Source organism: Callithrix jacchus, chromosome 11 (genome assembly GCF_049354715.1).
Source record: "Callithrix jacchus isolate 240 chromosome 11, calJac240_pri, whole genome shotgun sequence".
In the NCBI taxonomy this organism is placed as follows: domain Eukaryota; kingdom Metazoa; phylum Chordata; class Mammalia; order Primates; family Cebidae; genus Callithrix; species Callithrix jacchus.
Window position 1 is genome coordinate 102,934,465 of NC_133512.1, and position 20,358 is coordinate 102,954,822.

Genomic DNA, 20,358 nt, shown 5'->3' on the forward strand with positions numbered 1-20,358 from the left:
AAACCATGGTATTCTTAAACATTTCAGAAATGCAACTGCTATAATATTTATCCTCTACTGATACAGTATTTATAGTATATATTAGAATTTTAGATTTTGAGAAAAGTTCATATTAAAACAACTACAGATTCCTAAGAGACAGTATTTTAGGTATCAGTGCTTTTATTTATGAAAATTTTTGAAATTTACTTGTGTTTTTCAGCTCTCAATGATAATCTTATGCTTATTTCATAGCTGAAAATAAAGTATTAGAAATTTATAAAGTTCAAATAGCATGATATAAATAACAAAATTGGGCATTTACAAATATTGATATTTTTGGGTGGGGGAAGGGCTGAGTGGAAAAGAATAGGATGCATTAACATTATTAGGCTTATTAAGATTTTTTCTTAACTTTTTCAGGGGTTTCATAAATGGTTACTTGCAGCTCATTCTTATGCCTAAAAATATAATAAACTACACTTGTGTGTGGGATGCTATAAATGCCAAGAAAAGGGAATCACTTCAGATTTTACCCCAGTTGCAAACTAACAAGTTAGCCAATTTCATGGATACTGGTGGAAGACATGAAACTCCTGAGTCAGAGATGAAGGACAGTGTCTTACCGCAGTGGCAGCAACATTTTTGGGCCAGTTTTCTAGACCTTGCTTCCCATAGAATGATGGAGACTTGGGTGACACCTAGGGCTGCCTGAGAGAAAGCCAGAGCTTATTACTATTGAGTTTTTCATAGTGGTAAGTAAATGCCCTGGAAGGAGACATTATCTTTAGTAAGCATGGCTGCCTTTTGCTCACACACAGAGACATGGGAGACCCATGAAGAACTACTTCTCAGCACCATCGACACTTACTCCTGTCTTGCCTTCTGATGAATTTTAACATGAATACCCCACTGTGTCAGCCACTCTGATTAATTGGATTGGCAGAGACTTAGACCAGACTATTGAACTTGTCTCATATGAAATTTAACCAAAGGCATTATCAGTAAAGTCCAAGCAGCAGAATGAGGCCAACATGAGATAGGACATTAGGAATAATTTTAGTCATATAATAAGATTCATCAAGGTAAATATTAGCTAGAGTTGTGAGATGGGCTTTGAGCTTTGCCACCCTGTGCAGAAACTCCACGGCTATTTTCATTTCTGCACAGTTGGCACTGAGATTGTACAGCTGTAGCAGCCCTGTGGACATTGAATTGAGCCTAGCTGAACCATCAGTGAACCAAGCCCAGGCAATAAACCCAAGGCTGCATGAGCCAATGACTTTACTTCAGATGCCAGAGTTGCGTGGGGGCGGTGGTGCAGATACAGTTTTCCCCAGCGGGAAAGCTGCCACTTTTTCCTTGTAAAGCTGAGCTGCCACTGGGAGTAGGCTAGCTGGTCCTTGAAAGTATTATTTCTGTTTGATAAGCTAGGCCTATTGAGCTCTACCCACCTTGATGGTTATTAAGTCCCTCAATGGGATTATCAGTCCAGTGAGTCACAGGCCTCTGTGGGTTAGGTAGAGTAAACAAGAGCCCAGCAGCAAGCTCATAGGTGCTTTTTAAAAGAGATGTATCTGGTAGCAACATCAGGGAGTTGGGCCCAGAAACCCAAAGATTGCTGCTGTTTGGAGACCATCTCCCTTCACTCAGTACTTGGATTCATAAACTCATCATAGAGACTTGTAGCTTAGAGGCCATTAGTGAGGCTGTGGAGCCCCAGAGTTCGAGAGTGTGCCACAGCTTGTTGGTCGGTTTCCAATGGGGATTCTTTGTTTGGACTATGCTCCAAGAGGGCTGGTTTGCAAATTAACCGAAGTAAAGTACCAAGTAGAATGCCCAAGTGAGGTACGTACTGTCTCCTGTACCCAAAGAGACTATTAAGACAGCAGAATTCCTTAACAGCCAGAGGAATTGAGCAGAGATCTATCTTTATAGTCCCAAGAACTTTTACTTGGGAAGGCTCTTGTACATTGTGAGGGTTTCTCAGCCTCTTTTTCAGGCAGAGGCCTGGTAACACCACAGTCAGGACTGTTAAAATGAGGCTTCTGACTTGATTACCAACAGGCTGTCCTCTGCGGTGAAAACTTTAGATGTCAGAAGGCACAAGATCCTGACTACTCCCTCGTGGCAAATAGCCCTGAAGAGTGTAGCTTCCTGTTTGGGAGTATCTGGAGGCCTTGCATATAAACGAAAATTGATTTTGGTGCTCAGATACCTGTGGGATGAAAAACAAGGTGTTGGTAATGCTCAGGACCTCATACCCAGTGCCAGCAGCCTGTGCAGTGGTTTCTGTTACAGTCGCAGTGGCTGGAATAGCTGGGACTCTAGGAGCAACAACTGAATTCAGGTCATCAGTATTCACTATAAGCCTCCAACTCCTGTTAGTCTTTTTCACTGGTCACATGTGGCCGATGGTTATATTGAGATGTTGCTTTACTACCCCTGTGCCTTTAAGTTCTTTTTTTTTTTTTTTTTTTTAATTGGATTATAGGTTTTGGGGTACATGAGCAGAGCATGCAAGACAGTTGCGTAGGTACACACATGGCAGTGTGCTTTGCTTTTCTTCTCCCCTTCACCCACATTTGGCATTTCTCCCCAGGCTATCCCTCCCCACCTCCCCCTCCCACTGGCCCTCCCCTTTTCCCCCCAATAGACCCCAGTGTTTAGTACTCCCCTTTCTGTGTCCATGTGTTCTCATTTTTCATCACCCACCTATGAGTGAGAATATGCGGTGTTTCATTTTCTGTTCTTGTGTCAGTTTGCTGAGGATGATGTTTTCCAGATTCATCCATGTCCCTACAAATGACACGAACTCATCATTTCTGATTGCTGCATAATATTCCATGGTGTATATGTGCCACATTTTTCCAATCCAGTCTATTATCAATGGGCATTTGGGTTGATTCCAGGTCTTTGCTATTGTAAACAGTGCTGCAACGAACATTCGTGTACATGTGTCCTTATAGTAGAACGATTTATAGTCCTTTGGATATATACCCAGTAATGGGATTGCTGGGTCGAATGGAATTTCTATTTCTAAGGCCTTGAGGAATCGCCACACTGTCTTCCACAATGGTTGAACTAATTTACACTCCCACCAACAGTGTAAAAGTGTTCATTTTTCTCCACATCCTCTCCAGCATCTGTTGTCTCCAGATTTTTTAATGATCGCCATTCTAACTGGCGTGAGATGGTATCTCAATGTGGTTTTGATTTGCATCTCTCTGATGACCAGTGACGATGAGCATTTTTTCGTATGATTGTTGGCCTCATATATGTCTTCTTTCGTAAAGTATCTGTTCATATCCTTTGCCCACTTTTGAATGGGCTTGTTTGTTTTTTTCCTGTAAATCTGCTTGAGTTGTTTGTAAATTCTGGATATCAGCCCTTTGTCAGATGCGTAGACTGCGAAAATTTTTTCCCATTCTGTTGGTTGCCGATCCACTCTAGTGACTGTTTCTTTTGCCGTGCAGAAGCTGTGGAGTTTCATTAGGTCCCATTTGTCTATTTTGGCTTTTGTTGCCAATGCTCTTGGTGTTTTGTTCATGAAGTCCTTGCCTACTCCTATGTCCTGGATAGATTTGCCTAGATTTCCTTCTAGGGTTTTTATGGTGCCAGGTCTTATGTTTAAGTCTTTAATCCATCTGGAGTTAATTTTAGTGTAAGGTGTCAGGAAGGGGTCCAGTTTCTGCTTTCTGCACATGGCTAGCCAGTTTTCCCAACACCATTTGTTAAACATGGAATCCTTGCCCCATTGCTTGTTTTTGTCAGGTTTATCAAAGATTGTATAGTTGTATGTATGTTGTGTTGCCTCTGGTGCCTCTGTTTTGTTCCATTGGTCTATATCTCTGTTTTGGTACCAGTACCATGCTGTTTTGATTACTGTAGCCTTATAGTATAGTTTGAAATCCGGTAGTGTGATGCCCCCCGCTGTGTTCTTTTTGCTTAGAATTGACTTGGCTATGCAGGCTCTCTTTTGGTTCCATATGAAGTTCATGGTGGTTTTTTCCAGTTCTGTGAAGAAAGTCAATGGTAGCTTGATGGGGATAGCATTGATTCTGTAAATTACTTTGGGCAGTATAGCCATTTTCACGATATTAATTCTTCCTAACCATGAACATGGAATGTTTCTCCATCTGTTTGTGTCCTCTCTGATTTCGTTGAGCAGTGGTTTGTAGTTCTCCTTGAAGAGGTCCCTTACGTTCCTTGTGAGTTGTATTCCAAGGTATTTTATTCTTTTTGTAGCAATTGCGAATGGTAGTTCGCTCTTGATTTGGCTTTCTTTAAGTCTGTTATTGGTGTAGACGAATGCTTGTGATTTTTGCACATTGATTTTATATCCTGAGACTTTGCTGAAGTTGTTTATCAGTTTCAGGAGTTTTTGGGCTGAAGCGATGGGGTCTTGTAGGTATACTATCATGTCGTCTGCAAATAGAGACAATTTGGCTTCCACCTTTCCTATTTGAATACCCTTTATTTCTTTTTCTTGCCTGATTGCTCTGGCTAGAACTTCCAGTACTATATTGAATAGGAGTGGTGAGAGAGGGCATCCTTGTCTAGTACCAGATTTCAAAGGGAATGCTTCCAGTTTTTGCCCATTCAGTATGATATTGGCTGTTGGTTTGTCATAAATAGCTTTTATTACTTTGAGATACGTTCCATCGATACCGAGTTTATTGAGGGTTTTTAGCATAAAGGGCTGTTGAATTTTGTCAAATGCCTTCTCTGCGTCAATTGAGATAATCATGTGGTTTTTGTTTTTGGTTCTGTTTATGTGGTGAATTACGTTGATAGACTTGCGTATGTTGAACCAGCCTTGCATCCCTGGGATGAATCCTACTTGATCATGATGAATAAGTTTTTTGATTTGCTGTTGCAATCGGCTTGCCAATATTTTATTGAAGATTTTTGCATCTATGTTCATCATGGATATTGGCCTGAAGTTTTCTTTTCTCGTTGGGTCTCTGCCGGGTTTTGGTATCAGGATGATGTTGGTCTCATAAAATGATTTGGGAAGGATTCCCTCTTTTTGGATTGTTTGAAATAGTTTTAGAAGGAATGGTACCAGCTCCTCCTTGTGTGTCTGGTAGAATTCGGCTGTGAACCCATCTGGGCCTGGGCTTTTTTTGTGAGGTAGGCTCTTAATTGCTGCCTCAACTTCAGACCTTGTTATTGGTCTATTCATAGTTTCAGCTTCCTCCTGGTTTAGGCTTGGGAGGACACAGGAGTCCAGGAATTTATCCATTTCTTCCAGGTTTACTAGTTTATGTGCATAGAGTTGTTTGTAATATTCTCTGATGATGGTTTGAATTTCTGTGGAATCTGTGGTGATTTCCCCTTTATCATTTTTTATTGCATCTATTTGGTTGTTCTCTTTTTTATTTTTAATCAATCTGGCTAGTGGTCTGTCTATTTTGTTGATCTTTTCAAAAAACCAGCTCTTGGATTTATTGATTTTTTGAAGGGTTTTTCGTGTCTCAATCTCCTTCAGCTCAGCTCTGATCTTAGTAATTTCTTGTCTTCTGCTGGGTTTTGAGTTTTTTTGATCTTGCTCCTCTAGCTCTTTCAATTTTGACGATAGGGTGTCAATTTTGGATCTCTCCATTCTCCTCATATGGGCACTTATTGCTATATACTTTCCTCTAGAGACTGCTTTAAATGTGTCCCAGAGGTTCTGGCACGTTGTGTCTTCATTCTCATTGGTTTCGAAGAACTTCTTTATTTCTGCCTTCATTTCGTTGTTTACCCAGTCAACATTCAAGAGCCAGTTGTTCAGTTTCCATGAAGCTGTGCGGTTCTGGGTCGGTTTCTGAATTCTGAGTTCTAACTTGATTGCACTATGGTCTGAGAGACTGTTTGTTATGATTTCAGTTGTTTTGCATTTGTTGAGCAGTGCTTTACTTCCAATTATGTGGTCAATTTTAGAGTAGGTGTGATGTGGTGCTGAGAAGAATGTGTATTCTGTGGATTTGGGGTGGAGAGTTCTGTAAATGTCTATCAGGTTTGCTTGCTCCAGGTCTGAGTTCAAGCCCTGGGTATCCTTATTGATTTTCTGTCTGGTTGATCTGTCTAGTATTGACAGTGGAGTGTTAAAGTCTCCCACTATTATTGTGTGGGAGTCTAAGTCCTTCTGTAAGTCATTAAGAACTTGCCTTATGTATCTGGGTACTCCTGTGTTGGGTCCATATATGTTTAGGATCGTTAGCTCTTCTTGTTGTATCGATCCTTTTACCATTATGTAATGGCCTTCTTTGTCTCTTTTGATCTTTGTTGCTTTAAAGTCTATTTTATCAGAGATGAGAATTGCAACTCCTGCTTTTTTTTGCTTTCCATTAGCTTGGTAAATCTTCCTCCATCCCTTTATTTTGAGCCTTTGTGTATCCTTGCATGTGAGATGGGTTTCCTGGATACAGCACACTGATGGGTTTTGGATTTTTATCCAATTTGCCAGTCTGTGTCTTTTGATTGGTGCATTTAGTCTGTTTACATTTAGGGTTAATATTGTTCTGTGTGAATATGATACTGCCATTTTGATGCTAAGTGGCTGTTTTGCCTGTTAGTTGTTGTAGATTCTTCATTATGTTGAAGCTCTTTAGCATTCAGTGTGATTTTGGAATGGCTGGTACTGATTGATCCTTTCTATGTGTAGTGCCTCTTTTAGGAGCTCTTGTAAAGCAGGCCTGGTGGTGACAAAATCTCTGAGTACTTGCTTGTTCGCAAAGGATTTTATTCTTCCTTCACTTCTGAAGCTCAGTTTGGCTGGATATGAAATTCTGGGTTGAAAGTTCTTTTCTTTAAGAATGTTGAATATTGGCCCCCACTCTCTTCTGGCTTGTAGTGTTTCTGCCGAGAGATCTGCTATGAGTCTGATGGGCTTCCCTTTGTGGGTGACCCGACCTTTCTCTCTGGCTGCCCTTAGTATTCTCTCCTTTATTTCAACCCTGTTGAATCTGACGATTATGTGCCTTGGGGTTGCTCTTCTTGCGGAATATCTTTGTGGTGTTCTCCGTATTTCCTGCAATTGAGTGTTGGCTTGTCTTGCTAGGTGGGGGAAATTTTCCTGGATGATGTCCTGAAGAGTATTTTCCAGCTTGGATTCATTCTCTTCGTCCCCTTCTGGTACACCTATCAAACGTAGGTTAGGTCTTTTCACATAGTCCCACATTTCTTGGAGACTTTGTTCATTCCTTTTTGCGCTTTTTTCTCTGATCTTGGTTTCTCGTTTTATTTCATTGAGTTGGTCTTCGACTTCAGATATTCTTTCTTCTGCTTGGTCAATTCGGCTATTGAAACTTGCGTTTGCTTCGCGAAGTTCTCGTATTGTGTTTTTCAGCTCCTTTAATTCATTCATATTCCTCTCTAAGGTATCCATTCTTGTTATCATTTCCTCGAATCTTTTTTCAAATCTTTTTTCAAGGTTCTTAGTTTCTTTGCATTGATTTAATACATGATCTTTCAGCTCACAAAAGTTTCTCATTATCCATCTTCTGAAGTCTAATTCCGTCATCTCGTCACAGTCATTCTCCGTCCAGCTTTGTTCCCTTGCTGGTGAGGAGTTTTGGTCCTTTCTAGGAGGCGATGTGTTCTGGTTTCGGGTGTTTTCCTCCTTTTTGCGCTGGTTTCTTCCCATCTTTGTGGATTTGTCCGCTGGTCGTCTGCGTAGTTGCTGACTTTTCGTTTGGGTCTCTGAGTGGACACCCAGAATGTTGATGATGAAGTATTTCTGTTGCTTGGTTTTCCTTCTACCAGTCTAGCCCCTTCGCTGTACGAGTGCTGAGGTCCGTTCCAGACCCTGCTTGTCTGGGGTGCACCTCTAGTAGCCGTGGCACAGCGAGGGATGCTACCAGTTTCTTTTTCTGCTCTCTTTGTCCCAGGATGATGCCTGCCTAATGACAGTCTTTTGGATATAGAGGGGTCAGGGAGCTGCTTGAGGAGACAGTTTGTACTTTATAGGGGTTTAATTGCTGAGCTGTGCACTCTGTTGTTCATTCAGGGCTGTTAGGCTGCTATGTTTGATTCTGCTGCAACACAGCTCATTAAACAACCCTTTTTTTTTTCTCAAATGCTCTGTGTTGAGGGGTTTGGGCTTTATTTTTGGATGTCCGTTGAGGTCCTGCCCAGCTAGGACGCAGACTAGCCACTGTTTGGCTGCGGAGGCTCCGCCCTGCTGTTGTGTGATTCGCGCTGTTCCTGCCGGCTCTGCTGTGGTCTCAGCCACGCCCTGCAGCGGAGTCTCTTCATTGTAGCGTGTTGCCTCAGCAACGGCAGGCTGCGTCAGCAGTGGGCGTGTATCTCAGTAGGGACGGGTTGCCTCGGCAACGGCTGGCTGTGTCAGCAGTGGGCGTGTATCTCAGTTGGGGCGGGTTGCCTCGGCAACGGCTGGCTGCCTCAGCAGTGAGCCTGTATATCAGTTGGGGTAGGTTGCCTCCGTAGTGGTGGACGCCCCTCCCCCACAGAGCGTCTCGGACCGTCTGCCCGGGATAGTTTGAAATCGCGGTTTTGTTCGTCCCACTGGGTATCCCAAGCGATCTGTCCCTGCAATCCCCTGGGCTGGGCTACTGTGCAAGTCTCGTTCAGTCTCAAGTCCAGCCCTCTCAAGTCTCAGGTTGCCGGTTCAACAAGGCACCCGGACAAGCGCGCCCTGTGGGGATTGCTGGGTAGGGCCGGCCGCCGCCGCCCCGGCTGCCGGCTTCGCCAGGCAGACCTACTGCCTGGCGTCCCGTGTCTTTTTATACTTGGGAGTTTCCCCGTTCTGTGGGCAACAAAGATCAATCTGGAAATGCAGCACTGACTCACCGTTTGCGAATTCAACGCGGGCTCCAATCCTGGGTTGTTCTCACGGCGCCATCTTCAGACTCTACTCCGCCTTTAAGTTCTTAATCAAGACTCTGATTTCCCTTCTCCTGGGATTCAGTTTTGCTTCTATTGGACCACAGATAGGGAGAAGGGTTGAGAAACAATTTACATTTTCGACTAGCACTTTATATGTCACTCTTCCTCATCTGGGTAATCCCCTCTGACACTTATGGGACAGGGATGTACAAGCATTTCATGCTTCTTACTATATATTCAGAGGTAGAAGACACCACAGACCCCACAACAGTGTATAGAAGAGTTCCCTGTGAAGTTGACTCCTCTTTGCTCTAGGAGAAGTTGCTCTTGTTTTCCTTTTTTACTCACTGTTTTTGGTCTTCTCTAACTCCTTTTAACTTACCTTATAATTCCAGTTATTGAGTAGAGAGTTAATACTGAAACTTATTAGTTTGTCAGATATGATTGGACATTGATTAGATAGTAGTTACCTAGGCACTGAGGCTACAGTGCTGAACAAAACAGGTAAAAATTCCTACCCCATGTGTTTACATACTCTACTAGACATTGTGCTAAACCGTCCATATGATTTAATCCCCACGATGGCTTAATGAGAGTGACATTTTCTTCCCTCTCCCACTGGAGCTCTGACGTCCCATGGTCAACCACCCCCCTGCTTTACCCTTGATTGGCTCTGACACCTCACTGTGGGCCTGGGTGGCTCCCTCCTCACCCTTTAACACATGTGCGTGCACACACACACACACACACACATGCATGCAAGCACGCACCTGCATGGCTCTGGCACATCTGAATTGTTCGAGAAGGGGAAATGGGCACTAAGTATACTGATTTGGTTTGGATATGTGTCCCTGCCCAAGTCCAAAGTGGGATTGTAATCCCCAGTGTTGAACGTGAAGCCTGGTGGGAGGTGATTGGATCATGGGGGCAGATTTCCCCCGGTGCTGTTCTCCTGATAGTAAGTTCTGAGGTCTGATCATTTAAAAGTGTGTGGCACCTCCCCCATCACTTTCTCCTGCTCCGGTCATGTAAAGTGCTGGCTTTCCTTCACCTTCTGCCAGGATTGTAAGTTTCCTGAGGCCTCCCTACAAGCCAAGCAGATCCACCATCCTTCTAGTACAGCTGTAGAATCATGGGCCAATTAAACTCTTTTCTTTATAAATTACTCAGTATCAGGTATTTCTTTATAGCAGTTCAAGAGCTGACTAATATATATGTATTTCTTAAAGAAAAAAGTTACTTCTTAAACTTGTATGCACATTTTGTGTATATGAACATTTTTTTTCCAGATTACTCATAATATTCTCACAAATCAGTGATTCAAAAACATTCTCTAGAGAACACAACCAAGTTGAAGCCATGTAGGTAGTTTCTCTTAGTACAAAAGAGTTTTCTTTACTTCTCTACTAATTAAGGAGCTAATTCATAAAGGGGCTAACTCTATATCCATACATATTATTTCCTTAAGAAAATCTCAGATATAGGCCTCATGATTAGAAATTATTACATTTTATAAGACTTGTGAATTTTTATTGCTAACAGTGGGGTGAGAAAGTATCTATTAAAAAGAGTGTGACTGGGATTCAACATATGGCATTTTCCCCTTTTCTCTAATCCTTTTAAATAACTTAGTTTAAAAACAAAGTGAATCAATTTTATATTAATTTTATGCAGATATTCTAATTTATTAAAAGCAGTTGGTGGTAGTTATACATTGAGAACTAGGTGAGAGTTACTTATCTCATTAGATTAATACCAATTTTGGTGAACAGTTTTGGGATAGATTGGCTAAATGACTTTGGCCCTGGAGCTCTGGTGGTTTTAGATTTATTCTTACGCCTTTATTTCTCTTCCACAGCCTTGTGTTAATGGTCTGTCTCCCACTAAACTCTGGGCAGTTTGAGGGCAGGCACAAGATTTCTATTTTCAGTGTCATGCCGAGCTCATAAAAATGCTATGCATGCTAACCATGTTGAATACACAGATGGATGAAAAATTGAGGTCTATGAGAAAATGGAGGACTGATTTTTAAAAAGCTACAGTTATACATTGAATGTTTTTTATTTGTTGAGTCCTGCTGTTAGAGCTGTCATACAGCTCTTACAGAGCAGAGGTTCAGCTACTTGAACTGGGACTCAGGTGCAGTTTACATCTGTGTCTACTCTTTTCTCTTTAATAGAGAAGTAATGAGAAAATTCTAGAGAGTTGTAATGGCTGAATTCGTGATAGTATTTCGTGGTTAGACTCAGTCTATTTTTACTTGTGAGATTTTCCCATTTGGTAATTTGGTAGCCAAAGATAAGGACTAGGTTTGTGATATCTTTCTTTCTTTCCTTTTTTTTTTTTTTTTTTTTTTTTTTTGAGATGGAGTTTCACTCTTGTTGCCTAGGCTGGAGTGTAATGGGATCTCGGCTGACTACCACCCCCTGCCCCCCAGGTTCCAGCGATTCTCCTGCCTCAGCCTCTCCAGTCGCTGGGATTACAGGCATGCACTACCGCACCTGGCTAATTTTGTATTTTTAGGTGAGATGGGGTTTCTCCATGTTGGTCAGGCTTGTCTTGAACTCCTGACCTCATGTGATCCTCCCACCTCGGCCTCCCAAAGTGCTGGGATTATAGGCATGAGCCATTGCACCTGGCTGTGATTTCTTTTATGTTGCTTTATGACCCCTAGAACAGGAGTTTATTAAATTCTGTTTCTCCACTTTCCCTCCCTGCCCTGCCTTGCCCCATGGTACTAAGAACCAGTGTAGTGAATACAGAGATGGGTCTCTGCGTAGTTTTTCTTCCTGTTCCATAATGGACATGTCATTTGCCATTCAGCTTAATCACTAGGCGTCTAAACCTACTCTTCCCTATACAGTATATTCCCCAAAATTTATTCAGATCCATTTGAGTTTCTGTTATATGTAGTTTTATCTAAATCTGTTATAGATAATTCCCCATTTTTTAAGTCAGTGCCCTTGCTGAAATTTCTGACCAGACTTTTGTGTTTTCTCATATGCTTGATTCTTCTTCTATTCTGTTTGCTCCTCCCTCTATCAAAAGTTGTACAGAAAAAGAAGGAAGTCCTTGCATTTATAACCATGTTACTATATCAGCATTTAAAAATATTTGCTTTCTTACTCTAATCTAATGGGTAGTGCATCCGTTGACCTAGAGGCCATTTTTACTTTGTTGTTTGTTTTGACAACTTACAATTCTTATAGCTCCACTTTATTTTTGTTTGATGCAAATACGCAAACACCCACACATATACACACACATATTTGAAGAAAAGCAAGTTTGACATCAAGCTTTATATTGATGTGTTTTGTTTATTGTTGATTTAGATTGATAAAGTGTGCATGAAGATTAATTTGTCATGCATGTGGTATAGAATAGTATATACATTAACTGTAGTATGAAAATCCATACTGACAGCAATTGCAGTTACCAACAGTGAGGGCCTGCTCCATAGCCTATGCAAATAAAATTCTTTTGTGTTTTTCATTGAAACCTTCAGCATTTGTAGGGGTTTCCATTCACTAAGTTATATGTTTATATGATGTAATCTTATGTGCTGTGCATTCTTTCCATTTTATTTATCCATTTAAATATTGAGTCTCATGAAATGTCAACACATAATAAGAGTTTAGAAATGATTCATTTTTCCAGTTTATATGGAAAATATAAAAGTTACATACTTTTCTGTTGAAGATTTTTTATTTTAGTTATAGATTAAATTTTTTAAGAAAAGAAAGTTGTCTGCATACACAGAATTTCAAAGCAAACCAATAATTGTTCTTTTTCAATTGATATTTATTGAGCTTCTACTTCGTACTCCATTTTTCATTAGACTCTTAAAAAGAAGCAAGATGCTTCTCTTCTTGAGATACTCTCTTGCTTTTTCTCTTTTTCCACAGATTCTTAGAGACACATTTTTCTGTCATATTTTAAGCTTCCTATAATTGGGATGGCACCTTGCAATCACTGTCAGCCAGGTGGCAGTCATGACCTAGTTGTGTGGAAAATTATTATTTGAAACATTCTCCTAAGCTCTGATTTAGATTTAATCAAATGAAATATTACTTTGAAAAATCCAAATAATGTACTTATTGGATATAATTTGGAAAATGCTTTTAAAAGATTAATAGAAGGAAAATGATAGTGTAAACATAGAAACAAACTAGTAATCAGAAAAATTTAAGATATTCCAATAACCACAATTTCCACCTAAGTTGTTCTTTATCTCTGAGCTTCTTAGGGGAAGAAAAGAACTTTCCGTTTATACTTCTGAGTTCTTAGCTGGGACCTTTGTACCAAAAGATAGACTAAGGAGAGAAACAAATTTATTAACTTCTATATATCTTATTATACATGGGAGAAAACTCAAGGAAGGAGTAACTGTCAAAGAGATGGCTTCGAACTATAGCTTCTGTAGCATCTTCTCCTGAAAACGATAAATATTTACAGAGTGACATGACAATGGAAAATAACATTGAGTCTTCAGGGGTACACATTCAGGGGAGGTAAAAATATAAGGGAGACTAATAGTAAATATAGGGCAAAGTAATGGCAGCTAGTTAGTGTACTTTGTTGCAGAGGTTTCTCTGGTGCCCTCCGTAGACTGATAAGGGTCAGAAGTCATCGCCGGTGATTTACTTGTCCTTTCTGATAGAGAGGGGAAGAGGGACACTTATAAATTTATGTCCTGCTTTTAGGCAAATAGGGGAAAGGCAGAGAGCTTTTCTTGTATCTGTTTCTTCTCAATTGCCTTTAGCTTAAAACAATCCTTGTACATTGTGGTATATTTTGGAGTGGCATATTCTGCTGCCCTTAAGATTTCTCTAATTTTCTATTTTCTACTTCTTTAACTGTTCATAAGTAGTGTGCTAATCTGCTGGAAACTGCTGATGGGTTACTGAATCTTTCGATTAGCCTTTCCTGAGTTTTCTCTGAACCAGATGCCACAGACCTCTTGAGAATTGCATTAAGTGTAGTCATCGAGGAAATACATCCACGTAGATAGGAAAGGGGCAACCTAGAGATTAAGCAGGAGGTTTTGGCTTAAAATAGTCTGGCTTTGTTATGCTGCTTGGCAAGTGACCTCTGGTAAATTACTCCCCTTCTCAAACCTTAGTTCTTCCTTTGGCAAATAGGAAAAGTAATAGGATTTTCCCCATAGTTTGTAGGGCTTAATGAAAGAGTACATATATGATATTTTTATTTCTATTTTTTTCTTTTGTTTTTATTTACTGGATATTTACTACTCTGTGGTAGGTACTAGGGATACCTAGCAAATAAGATAAAAATTCAGCTCACAGTTGCGCTTCTTTCTTAATAGAGTGAGTTCAGTACTTGATATACATAGTAATCTTGTATAAGAGGTTTTCTATAACATACAGTTTATGTAACAGTGTAACAGTAGAACTTACTGTGTAATAAAATAATAGCACGGTATTGTTCTCTTGGGGCTGAAAATACCTGGGGAAATGAGAATTCTAATTATCTCCTTACACAGCCATACCTTATGGCTTCTGCTTCATTAGTGCTCAAAGGAAGGAACTGCCAAGAGTTTCAGATGACAGCTTGCTGCGTTGGCACTTATTATTCAGATGCTAATGGATAAATTTTTTGGCTTTTGTACTTAGATTTCATTCATAATTTTAGTCACAAGTTCTTTTTAGCTTCTTTGAGAAGTCTGTAATTTTAGAAGCTCTAGCTCCTGAGTCATAATGTGGGAGAACAGGAGTTGATTAGCAAAAATAATGTTAAGAGTGATTTTATTTTAATTGTGGTATGTCAAGTCTAAAGAAGACATTGACAGTTTTAGGGCTGTCTGTAGCACCTTGACATTGCTCTAAGCCATAAGGCCAGTCATAGCCATATCAAAATGGAGATTTAAAAAAAATCATTTATTTGAGTCTTCCAGCTGAAATTGATGGGGAGAAGGAGCTGGTGATCATTACTTAAAATGGCCTAAAATATATTTTACTATGTGGCCACCACCTCTGGGTTTTCTGCTGTCATTACCTCTTTTTCCCCATTCACCGTATTGGCCGCTTTTCATGCTTTTGCCCCTTTGCATAAGGCATTTTCTCCAGGATTATCCTACCTCCTCCTAATGAGGCACTGTAACTCACCCTTCAGTACTGCTAGATTGAGTCTTCTATGACTCCCTCCCATTCCCCTGGGGCAACTTCCCCTTCTGTGTGATCTCCTTGCATTTGGCATATTAGGTGTTTTCTTTAGTCTGTTATTCTTCACACTAATTTTGGGCCTGTGTTCTTGATTGGATCCAACGCATTAATAACAATCTGCTTTTTCATGACATTATAAAGAAATTGTGGCTTTTAAATATTATAAACATTAGTTTTTGTTAGGAAAGCAGAGAGCATGTTGATTATTGTTTGTTAATATTTAGTATCTTTTATCCTAGCATCTTTAATTCTGCCAATTTTGATTTATTTATAAACTTCATTACAACTCACACATATTCATGATATTGGTGTAAAATGATTAAAATAAGTATAGCTTAAATACTGGTCTAAATTGTATCCTTGATGCTGTTAATTGGAAGATGCATTATTATTTTATGTGCCACTAAGAAAGTAAAAACAATTGCCAATTACATTCACACTGTGCTAAGGTCTCATTGACTCTAAAATGCATTCTCAGTATATTCTACAAGGCACATCAGAATGTTAAAATGTGTAAAAATGTTCACTTGAAAATTGATGATACATCTAAACAAAGTGTAAGAACTCACTTGAGCAAAATAAAAGATTTGTTTCTGTTTGTTTTCATTTCCTTCATTTCCTTTGGTAGATGTGTTAATGAGCAGCAAAGTCCATATAAATGCCAGTTAGCTAAAAGATGGAGGACCTGACAAAGGATTTGGGAGACCAACAGATGACAATCCACTTCTGTAATATGAGAAATAATCTACGAATTGCAAGTAGAGAATTCATTAGCTATATTATTTATACATACAATTATGGATAAATGTCTCATAATGTCTGAAAACTTTATACATTCCTTTTTGTTAGCCAAGATCATTTCCAGATGTGGATGTGAGTGGAATTATGGTGGTGGAGTGCAGTTTAGATGGAAACCTTCCAGGCATTTACAATTAGAAGTGTTTTTTTTTTTAATTATTAACTGGCCCTGCAAGTTTGTGAATGTTTCATTTTTCTTTCTTCAGATTCAGTGTCTGACTTATAATGAATGTCATGAGAAGAAATACAGTTCAGTTTCTAGTTGATTGAGAACTGGATCAGATACTTTATTGAGGGATGCCAATCTTGAGTATGTTATGCCTTGTTCTTTATATCTGTCTATCTGTCTGTCCGTTTGTCTGCCCATCTGTTTTAAGATTGTGTTTCTGTTCATACAGAGTATGGTATCATTAGAAGCAATATTGTGCCTCTATTGTGCAATATTGACATAGAACATTTTAAAGATTAGTTGGAAAGAAACTTAGAACACTCTGAAATTGTGATGGTTTAGTTTGTGTGCATGTGCACACATTTTATGGGTAACTTTTTTCGTGACACAGGAAACAGCACAATGAATAGCTTTTTAAGTTTATGTTAGAAACACTTCATTGCGTAACTTCTTTGTGCCAGGTCTGGGTTGAATTTTCAGGTTAATAGGATGAATAAATTATGTTTTCAGCATACCTTACATTTATTAACTGTTAAATTAGATGTATATAGCTATTATTAGAAAAAGGAATTGAATACCATGGTTTACAGGTGAGAATGATTAATGGTAAAAAGAAAAGACGTAGCAGGGACAGGAAACTACATTTGTTGAATACTTACATTGTACTAGGCTCTATACAGCTCTTTATTTGTATAATCTTACTGAGTCTCGCATTATTATAGTCCACACTTTGCAGGCTCGGAGATGGAAATAAAATTTCCTAATGTTTCAGTTATGCAGCTAATAAGTGAGAAAACTTGGATTTGAGCTAGGTCTGTCTGATTCCAATCACTGTGCCTAATCAGTGTGTCTTATTACTGTACTTAATCATATGTTCTTAATCGCTGTACATTCTCAAAGGTATTCAAGACAAAGGAAAAACCATGAACAAAGACCTGAGAACTATGACAGTGCCTGATAGGTTCACAGAATAGGGATCCGCCTGTCAGACTAGAGCCAACATATAGCTGGACTCTTGGTCTCTGGTAGTCTCTGTCAAACCAGGATATGATGTTCAGTCATTGATTAGTTTTTTGATCAGTGTTATTATCTACTGTGTGCCAGGCAGTTTGCTTGATGCTGGGAATTCAGAAATGAGTACATGCTCTTGCCTTTAAAAAGTTGAGTCTAGTAATAAAACTGATACTTTTAGTTATGATTTCTTGCTTTGCACATTTGCCTAGAAAGTAATTCCTCAATATAAACTTTTAGATTATTGAATTACCTTATAGTTTCATAACTATGTTAGGTACATGTCCTCTGTTTGGAATTTGTCCCCCAAAATTTCTGTGTTGGAATCTTGATTCTCTAGCATGGCAGTGTTGGGAGATGGGGTGCTTAGGTCATGGGGGTCCTGCCTAGAAGGCCCTTATTAGATATTTGATGCTGGTGCTTTGATCTTGGACTTCTCAGTTTTCAGACTCTAATACATTTCTGTTCCTTATAAATTACCCAGTCTATGGTATTCTGTTATAGGAGCACAAACAGAGTGAAAATCTCTCTTTCTCTCTCTTTCCACACACACACACACACACACACACACACACACACACACACACACAATATAGACAAATATTGTGTGTGTGTGTGTGTATACACACATATATGTGTGTATATATAGGGATGTAGTTTTATAACTTTATTTTGAAATTAATTGAGGCAGGTAATTTTGTTATCTTTTATCTTTAATTGTTTTTCCTAAGAAAGAGGCCCCTTTATTTTTCTTGTTGAACTACCACTACTTTGATATACTTGGTTCTCATAATTTCAGTGCTGACGCTGTTGACTTAAAAAGTGCATTTCTCATGCTGTTAAAATTCTAAATTAAAAGTTTCGTAAATGAGTATCACATGAACCCGTGACTACATGAATGTAAATGCAACACTGCTTTCCTTTAACTAATATGTGGCTGGTGCTGCTGCTTTTCCCTCCCCAACAGAACAGAAATATTTTGAAGTGTACCTCAGCCTGTTACTAATTTTCCAGTCTGTTTTAATCTTCTATAATTGCTTATACATTTCCCATCTTCACTTGTTTTTAACAGAGCTTTTAAATGTGGTACATATTCAGTATAAACATTTATCTGATATAAAGGTAAATACAGAAAAGATTCATCCCTTTTGCTTTTCATTTCTACTCTCCTACATTATGATTTTGAAATGTTACACCTTTTCTATATTCATTTCTAGTAACTATTGATGAAGAGAACTGTTGTATGTCAAGTACTTTAAAAAGATGAATAGAATTGGGAATTGGGATGGATATGAGTAAATTCTTAAATGTAAGACTGTTTTATACAGTCTTACCCTAAGTTTTGAAGAACAAATGTTTTCTGAGTTCCCTGCAACATATTTCAGTGGAGGGAAACCCCTATTTTAGAGTAGAGTGAGTTAGGTCTCCTTTTGCTATTTAGGGAATTAGTGGTTGTAAGTCCCTTTCCCTAGTCTCTTAAAAGTTTCAAATCTACTCAGACAGATCAGCATGAATTATTTAATAATTTTTGGGAAGAAAGAATGCTAGATTGTGTTGCACAAATTATCTGCTTTACTTTTAATCTGAAACCCTATCTATCATTTTAGTGATTCTTTATTGTATTCCAGCCTAATGTTCAAGGATTGTTGGCCAGCAACTTCTTAGGAGTGGGATACATTGCCTTCGAGGATCACTTTCCTTTTAATCAGTTGAAATGCTTCTATTTTACTTATTTCATATATATATATAATAAGATATATAAAATATATATTTTATATATTTTTATATAATTATAATATATATAATAATATATATTTTATATTTATTGTATAAAATATATATTTTATATAAAAAACAAAATATATAATAAAATATAAAATATATATTTTATTATATAATAAATATTATATATTATATTATATAATTATTTTATTATGTATATATTTTACATAATACAGTCAAAGAGGTTGGGTACAGTTGCTCATACCTGTAATATATATATTTTATGTATTTATAATAAAATATATAAATATATATTTTATTTTATATATATATTTTAAAATAATACAGTCAAAGAGGTTGGACACAGTGGCTCATACCTATAATCCTAGCACTGCAGGAGGCAGAGGCAGGAGGATGGCTTGAAGCCAGGGGTTCAAGACCATCCTGGACAATATAGAGCAGTGGTCCCCAACCTTTTTGGTACCAGGGACCAGTTTCATGGAAGACAGTTTTTCCATGGACCAGGGGTGGAGTTGGTGGGAGATGGTTTTGGGATGAAACTGTTCTAGTTTGCATCAACAAGCATTAGATTCTTATAAGGAGCACACAACCTAGGTCCCTTACGTGCAGATCACAGTAGTGTCCATGCTCCTGTGAGAATCTAATTCCACCGATGATCTGACAGGAGGCCGAGCTCAGGTAGTAATACTTGCTTGCCTACTGCTCACCTCCTGCTGTGCAGCCCAGTTCCTAACAGACCATGAACCAGTCCTGGTATGTGGCTGGGGAGCTGGGGACTCTGACGTAGAGAGACCTCATTTCTACAGAAAAAAACAACATCAAAAAACTAACTGGCTGTGGTGCTGTGTTCCTGTAGTCCCAGGTACTTGTCAGACAGAGGCAGGCAGGAGGATCACTTGAGTCCAGGAGTTTGAGGCTACTATGAGCCATGATTGCACCACTGCCCTCTTGCCTGGGTAACAGAGTGAGACCTTGTCTCTCTAAAAAAACAAAAAGTACAAAATTAATAAGATACAAGAGTAAGAGATGCAAAGTAATGCTTCTTTTCACTATTGTGCGCTTTTTCCCCTTTGATGGATATTCAAACAATATATATATACACACACACACATATATATTAAGATTCTTTTTACACAAATGGTTATGTAACATCTGTTATTTGAACCCTGATTTACTACTTATTTTTCTCTTGGAGGATGTTCCATCTTGGGTGATATATAGCTATTTCACTATGTGGGACATAGCCCAGCTGTGGGCTTTTGTGTTCTTTTCATTCTCTGTTAAAAACAAAACCTTTGAATATTCTTTCTTAGTAAACTATTTTGTGTGTGTATGTATATGTGTGTATATATATATACACACATATACACAATTACATAGGCTGGATGTGGTGGCTCGCTCCTGTAATCGCAGCACCACTTTAGGAGGCTGAGGTGGGTGGATCACTTAAGATCGGGAGTTTGAGACTAGCTTGGCCAACATGGCAAAACCCCATCTCTACTAAAAATACAAAAATTAGCTGGATACGTTGGGGCATACTTGTAATTCCAGTTACTTGGAAGGCTGAGGTAGGAGAACTGCTTGAAACTTGGAGGTGGAGGCTGCAGTGAACCAAGATCATGCTACTATACTCTAACCCTG

General features: G+C 38.9%; 1 protein-coding gene and 1 pseudogene across 17 annotated transcripts in view; both read left to right on the forward strand.

The window, feature by feature from the left end:
* The window catches only part of TPK1 (thiamin pyrophosphokinase 1), a 398,562-nt gene that overhangs the window by 43,048 nt on the left and 335,156 nt on the right, over positions 1-20,358 (forward strand). For 3 of the 16 annotated variants that reach the window (XM_078343570.1, XM_035254498.3, XM_078343569.1), the window contains one exon: positions 15,625-15,754. The exons of 12 other annotated variants lie outside the window; for them this stretch is intronic. In XM_078343570.1, coding sequence (XP_078199696.1) covers positions 15,673-15,754 — 82 coding nt within the window. In that variant the 5' untranslated portion in view covers positions 15,625-15,672. Of the gene's footprint in view, positions 1-15,624; positions 15,755-16,000; positions 16,105-20,358 lie in introns of all 16 variants that reach the window. One more of the 16 variants, XM_035254505.3, reaches the window with a different exon arrangement.
* The window catches only part of LOC100397783 (elongation factor 1-alpha 1 pseudogene), a 189,581-nt pseudogene that overhangs the window by 40,434 nt on the left and 128,789 nt on the right, over positions 1-20,358 (forward strand). The gene's annotated exons all lie outside the window — the stretch shown is intronic.